The following is a 7,517-nucleotide window of genomic DNA, read 5'->3' as shown; positions in this document are numbered from 1 at the left end:
TTGTTTTGTATTTTTTTTCTTCAATCAAACCTTTTGCTACACCACAAGAAAGCAATCCTTTCATTTGTTTAATAGGAAGAAGGTTGGGATCCATATTTTCTTTTGCAGGCTCCAATAGTTTCCTACAGTAACAACACAATATGCCTATATTATTCAACACCTCCATTCTTGTTTTGCGTTAATGGACAAAATAGATATAGTCATTTGAGAGCCTTTTTTAGTATAAAAAATGAAAAATTTCAAACTAGCCTTGCTTCTTGAATTCTTCGCTTGCATCCACCAGTCCCAGCCTTCAAATTTGCAATGTTTTTAATCTTCCTGCTTCGTAGTCTGTCTCCAAGCACGGTTCTCTTCCTTCTTGCTCTTGTCAACTCTTTTTTACTCTTTGAATGCTCCTCAATTTCATTCTGCAATTGCTGCTCCAATTTCGCATGAATGGCTATCTCTTGCATCCTGGCCCCCTTTTCTTGTAGGTACATCGTTTTATATGTTTCTGCAAATGCAGACTGCACTGAAATATAACCAAGAAGTCCATTTTGTCCATCGCCTGCAAACCTCAGTAGTGTGGTTGGATTGACAAATGGAGGTGTAAAGTTTTTTACTAGACATTTTGGATATATGCTTCCATCGCACCATAAGTCAATATGTTGAAGCCCTTTTCTTCTCATATTTTCCCGTTGTTGAGCATTCAGCACCATATCCTTTCATCTTTTTTGTGCTGGAGCATATTGTTCTTCTAAGTCGATGTGAAGGTGGTGTAATCGCTTCTTCTGAGATTGTGACTCACTAGTATCGGCCATTTTTTGTGCTTCTGAGGTTGCAAAGTTTGCTTGTCAATTTCATAGTCTTTTTGTAACATGAATGGAAGTGTGGCAGTATCCATGCAATCATCAAGTTCAGTGATGGATTCTTTATGAGAGGCCTGCACACGTCATCAAAAGAGATGCGAAATCTTCGAGAAAAAAAAACTAAGGAGATATTTAATGCAAAATCGTGTTAGTTAGACAAAAGATTATCTTATTCCTTTCTGAACTGACAGTTCGGTAGTCCTTACTGACAGTTTTGAGCCACGTTTCCGTATTTTACTATTTTTGAGGTCTTTTAGGAGAGAAATAAATCAAAAAATAATGAATTTCTTACAAGGCCCCAAAATGAGCTCCCTTTTTCCCTAATGTCTATCCCACCCGAGCTATAATGCATGCTTCTCAAGTTCTCAGCACTATGATATGGCAAAATCTTTAGTTTAATAAGGCCTATGGTCGAAATGCATTGACTCAAACTATAAGAGAGACTTGAGATCAGAAAAGAGACGGAGTATGCCATGGATTGAATGGCCAATAGAGAGGAATTAGAACTATATATTAAGCACTATAATAGTACATAGTTATTTACATGCAACATGTATATAAATATAGACATGTATACACACACACATACACACACACACACACACACATACACACAAGTATATATTTATATACATGTATGTGTGTGTGTGTGCACATGTGTATACATATATTAAAGTGTGTATAGATAGATAGATAAATAGATATATAGATAGATATATATATATATATAGAGAGAGAGAGAGAGTGAGATATATATATGTATAGAGAGAGAGAGAGAGAGAGAGAGAGAGAGAGAGAGAGAGAGAGAGAGAGAGAGAGAGAGAGGTGAGGGCATCAAAGGAGGGCCATCGAGATATCGCATTTATAGATAACAAAACCATTAGTGGCTAGTAGCTCTAAGAAATGTATTCCATACACCATGACCTCCTCAAGGTCTTGTATCTCTGTAACCTCCTGTGTTAATGATGTCCAACTCTTGTATTCTAGTAGGGTCATCCACATCTAATAGTGGGACCTTCTAACTCCTCGTTTTTTCTTACCACCATCATGTTGTGTGGCCTAGGGGGAGCCGATCGGTATAAAAAAACATACCACAATGTGGATGACTCTATCACCATCACTAAGCTGGATACTATGCATCCTCTTCCTTCCACAAAGAGAGAGAGAGAGAGAGAGAGAGAGAGAGAGAGAGGTCACTAATTGTCATTTTCAAAGAGAGAAAGGATGAAGGAATAGAGAGAGGGGGGGAGAAAAATAGAAAGTATGAGATATGAGAATGAGAGAGAGAGAGAGAGAGAGAGAGGGAGGGAGGGAGGGAGGGAGGGAGAATAGAGAGAGAGAGAGAGAGAGAGAGACAGACAGAGACAGAGAGAGAGAGAGAGAGAGAGAGAGAGAGAGAGAGAGAGAGAGAGAGAAAGTTGTATTAACATCTTCAAAAGGCCAAAATGACCTATGAGACCAAAAGGTTACATCATATCCACCATGAGGTACATAATCTTGGGTACAAAATAGTAATAAAAAAAGATAACAAAAATCTAGAACTTTAAAATTTGATCTAGGTACATGAGCAGAGAGCTCTCATATCACCCTAATACATCCCTCATGGCCTGCTGTGACATGGTGCTCAAGGTGGTAAAACTGAGTTGGCGTGAGAAGGTCCTGTGATGATGGGAGATGATGGCCCGGATCTTCTTGTGGTGGCGTGGCCGTGGGCAAGGGCCATGGGGTCTCTCGGCGTCGAGCTCTGCATAACTCAGTGGCTTTGTTGAGTGTCACACCTCTCGGCCAAGCTCCTACACTAGCCTGTGGTCTGGGTATGATGGGTGGATCGGCCCTCGGAGTGCTAGTATGGAAGAAGTCAGTGAGAGCTCTCTGTGCTGGTCCTCTAGCAAGTACATTTGATCTAGATCTCACTAAGGACTCCATGTGTCCTACGGAGCTCTAGAAGAAAAAGTCCCAGGCGTCTCTGATCCGAGAAGTCCATGATCTTGGAAAGTGGTCTAAACCCAGCTCGAAATAGGTAGTGGAACCTCCCCCGAATCTCATAGTACACGGGGCATCAGCATATGTAATGGTCCTCTATCTCGGGCTCTGTGTAACAGAGCTGGCATATCCTGTCCTCTGGTGTGGCCTCCCTAGTCTCCACTCTTAGCTGATGGGACGAGGTGCTGATCAAGCCGATTGCACATCTCACCCCAAAGGATAGGTGTATGTCCATGTTGCATGGACGGATGAGATGAACCCATCCTCTGTCAGGCATAAGAGGTGATCTCTATAGTAGAAGGCCATCTTTGTCCGTAGTGGATGACTAGGTGAACTCCATGTCCTCTGAGTATCCCATCTAACAATGTCCTTCATGATAACCCTGTTCCGCTCTGTGCGGAGAGCAAATGACGGGGCCTCTATACTGTACTAGAAGGGGGGAGTGCCTCCATCTGCATACCATGCATGCCAAACCAAGTGCCTACCTATGCATACCAGCACTCTATATCTCCCTCAAGTGTCAATTGTTTGGAGGACTCCAGTGCTAGCTCGGGGTATCTATCAAGTGGAAGCTTCCATAGCCTATGCCAGTATGTCACTGTCTAGAATAGAGCCTTTATGACTATTGGTGCACTGCCCATCTCTGCCCGCATAATCTCATGTGGCACTGATGGTTTACTCCTAATCATGCGTGAGATCATCAGGGCCTCTCCATTGGCTTCCACCCATCATATACCTCCTCTGTATCTGTCTCGGCTGGCTCTCTCCTCTGTCTCCTCCTGTGGTATAAGCTAGGATCCTAGATGGGGGCACCATACAATAGTGCAGGTGTAATTCGAGTATCAAATAGCCAAAGCTTCATCCTCGGCTTCTGAAATTGTATGTGTAAGCATTGCCTCTCTAGAGAGCCAAGGGTTGCATATCCCCTTGTCAATCTAGCGTCGACCGCCTTCCGCATTGAGAACTGAGGTCCAGCAAAAGTGATCCCAAGGTATACATATGAGGTAACATACTCCATAGGCTCTCCACTCTATGTAAACCGTACTGTAGATCTAGTTATCCACTGTGAGGAGGTGTTAAAGATCATGACCTTGGTCTTTCCAAGGTTCACAGTAAGGTCTCGGTCCTCGCAAAAGGCTCGTAATGCATCCAAATGTCTCTGCAGCCCCTCTCGTGAATCATAAATAAGAACAATATCATCTGCATAGAAGAGAATCGATATCAAGACTCCTGCCATGTGCTCCTGGTGCTCCCTGTTTGTCTATGTAATCCGAAATCTCGTCAATGTATAGACCAAATAGAGTAGGAGACAAGGGGCAGCCCTGCTTCACCCCAATAGTGTTGTGTATGATCTCTGAGTCACCTCCTGGAGCCCATACTCTGCCGCTTGACTAACTCATAGAGTGTAATGATCCCCCACAACATCTCTGCTCTACTGGCACTCCCATATCCTGCAGTCTCTTGATCGTTCTGGCCCGTGGGATAGTGTCAAAAGCTTTGCAGAAATCCACAAAGCAGTAATATATCCATTGCCCGCCGTGAGCTCTCCCCTCCTCAATGATCCCCCGTAGTGTAAAGATATGATCTAGTGTGGAGTGCCCTCTCCTAAAGCCTACCTGCCCTCGTGCTGTGAGTCTCTACTCCTCGGACCATCTACTAAGCTCATGCACTGAAATCAAACCATAAATCTTGGCCAAGGTGTGACCAATCATGATAGTCCTATAGTTGTTGGGGTCCATGGGGTTGCCTGCTTTCAAGATAGGTACAATAGTACTCGAGGAAGCCTTCACATAAAGCCCTGTTAAACATGTGAACCAGTAAAGGGGCTAGCGTGTTTCTATCATGGGAGAAATGCTCGGTGAGGAGTCCATCATGATCTTGTGCTCTCCTAGTCTGCATCCTGTCAATAGCATCTCTCACCATTCTGAGGTGAAAAAAGGAAGAGTGTGGGGGATGAGGTTCAGGTGGATGTGGGAGAGGTGGCTGCTCGGGGACATGGTAGAGAGAGGTGGCATAGGTGTGCCAGGTGCTGGGTGAAGTAATCCATAGTCTATGCGGGGCTGCTATATCCTGTGATGTCCGCTCCAGATCTGTAGTTCTAACAAGGATTCCCTTCAGATGAACATCTAATTTTTGGGTAAATACCAATTTAGTGATTTTACCAATTAAAATATCTAAAGATATTCTTTTAGCCACATAATTTTTGGACCTTAATTATAGTGGAAATTCATCTTTTGACACTAAAATTAATTCAAATCTTTCTTTTCTTAAATATCATAAAAATTCTTCTTTTGACTAAATAACAATATCTATTTTTTTAAATAAACTTGAAATCCCTCTTTTTCTTCTTTAATGAGTGCAATCCAATTATGCAGCGCAGTCTGTTTGCCTGCCTGTCTGGAGGCGCGCACACAGCCACCTGCAGTGGTAGCGCAGCCTGTACAGGAGGAGGGGCAGTAGCCACTGTGTAGAGGAAGCAGCCGCTTGTATGGGAGGAGATGCCTGGCTGCAGCCTGAAGAGGCGTGGAGGAAACAGAGTCGCCGGCTGCTGAGATGGTGGAGATGGAAGCGCACGATTTTTTTGTGTCTTGAGGTGGTCGTGGTGCTTTCTTTTGTAGAGGTAGGAGAGAAGTAAACGATTAGAGCTGGCTGGCTCCCCATGAGATTTGTAAAGTGCTCTTGAGAGTGTGTGTATGTGACAGAGAGAGGGAGTGGGTCATGTGCATGTGCATGTGTGTGTGTGTGTGTGAGAGAGAGAGAGAGAGAGAGAGAGAGAGAGAGAGAGAGATGGTTGTAGAGAGGGAATAGTTTTTTTCTAGAACCTTGGTCGGCCGCAACAATGCGCGGGTGCAATACTAGTAAATTTACACGGCGAGATTTTTAAAGTGCTCTTGACTAAGTCGATGGTTCAAGACAACAAACTTTCAAAGTCGTACATATACGATCAAATGTTCAGTTTGCAAAATGAAAAGAATATCTTTACTCATATGAGCTCATGAATAGGGAACAATTGAATTTTTTGCAGCTGTGTATGAATAGGCATTGCAAGAATCGTTGAGAGATTGAAACTCTGATGCAAGAGAGTTATTGTAGTGGGTTTCAAGAAGCGATGATCATGGGTGGTGGAGTCTGATCAATCCCATTAAAAGGATGGCGCGGGGGCGGGGGCGGTTCACAGGCCGTGAGAGTTCAAAGATTGGGATGAGAAGGGTGCAAGAGCAGCACTGTCCCAAGCGTGGAGGGTGTTGGCGGAGAGGGAGGCGAAGGACGCCATCTCGCCCATCTCTCTACGGGACTCGCTAGAAGAGACGCAAAGCTGGGTCAATGAAACTCCTGCAGTTAACATGCATAATCACCTTCGCATTAGGTTTAACACCCCCCCCCCCCCCCCCCCCCCCCCCCACCCACACACACACACACACAATCACCTTCGCATTAGGCTTAATACCACCACACACACAAACATAAATCACCTTCGCATTAGGCTTAATACCACCACACAGAGACACACACACACATCCCAGTACAATAAAAAGGTTTCATCTGTTTACCTTCTCCGGCAGCTAGCTTGGTGAAGAGGTCGACAACGTTAGGGCAGCTTCTTTGGCAACCAGCTGAGCAGAGGGCTTTCGCAAACCCTCTCTCAACGAGGGCGTCAGAGGAGATTCCGACGGACATTCTGTCGAGGCCGCACGACCGCACGCACTCGTCCGTCTCCACCCACTCCGCAAACTCCTCCGCGCCCACCTCCGATGTCTGCATCCATCACAACTGCTTTAGATCGCCACTATTACACTATTACAACTCCTACGTAGTATCCATGATAAACCAACTCGAACGGCCCATACCATGCAGTATATATAGCCCATGGCGCTATCAACCCACCTGGCATTCGTACTCCACGTTGCCGTCCGACATTATCCTCTTCTCCAGCACGCACCTCGACCCCGTCGATGACACAGCGAACGCACACAAATCCACTGGCAAATCCTCGCACAGCCGCATGCCTGTCGGATCCCAATGCAAAGCAACCACACGAGATCTTAAGATAGTGGATACTCTAACATTCCAGTTTAGTAAATTAAGTAGAGACATATATTAGCGCGCGAGTCAGATTGTACTCTACCTGAGATGCTAGAGACAAGGCTTGCAACGAGGATGACGGTAAAAACATGAGACCAGCAGATTCTTTGCTGAGCCATGCCTGTACTAATTAGATCGTGTAGCTTCAAGCACCTTGGTTATGACAGTACAGCACCAGACGCAGATTAAGTGAATAGGAGGGTTGCGCGATAGAAAGCTCGTTTTTAACCTCTTGCTGAAGCAAGAGAGTCCACACAGGAAAGAAGGCCAGTCGGAGAGGCGGTGGCTCGTCTTTTTCCTTTACGCCACAACAGAGAGAAGGGCGGTCCATAATTTATACACGAAGCGAGTGTTGCCGACGCGGCTTTGATTTCGGCAAAGCTCTGACTTTTCCATTCCCACCTTCTCCTTCCCCTTAACCACATTCCTAATATTCCTATGCCGGCCGTCACTTCCCTGATCGTCCCTACCAACACAAAAGTGAAGTTTCCCTGCCGGCTTAATCGAGGGGTGCAGTTCCAAGGAGGAGATGTGTGCTCGTGTCCACTATACGTGTGTGAACGCCCATCACCAAGTGAAGCAAATGAACGGGTGCTTATACTC

General features: G+C 45.1%; 1 protein-coding gene across 1 annotated transcript; it reads right to left on the bottom strand.

The window, feature by feature from the left end:
* Positions 1-5,766: 5,766 nt before the first annotated feature.
* Positions 5,767-7,206, bottom strand: LOC147606814 (uncharacterized). Its single transcript, XM_086791374.1, has 4 exons — positions 6,958-7,206; positions 6,717-6,838; positions 6,383-6,587; positions 5,767-6,164 (listed from the first exon to the last, which is right to left on the bottom strand). The coding sequence occupies exons 1-4, from the start codon at positions 7,031-7,033 to the stop codon at positions 6,004-6,006; spliced, it is 564 nt and encodes a 187-aa protein (XP_086647500.1). The 5' UTR covers positions 7,034-7,206; the 3' UTR covers positions 5,767-6,003.
* Positions 7,207-7,517: the final 311 nt, after the last annotated feature.

Source organism: Cibotium barometz, chromosome 56 (genome assembly GCF_041138505.1).
Source record: "Cibotium barometz isolate CiBa-2024 chromosome 56, ASM4113850v1, whole genome shotgun sequence".
Taxonomy (NCBI): domain Eukaryota; kingdom Viridiplantae; phylum Streptophyta; class Polypodiopsida; order Cyatheales; family Cibotiaceae; genus Cibotium; species Cibotium barometz.
This window is presented reverse-complemented; position numbering and strand designations above follow the sequence as displayed.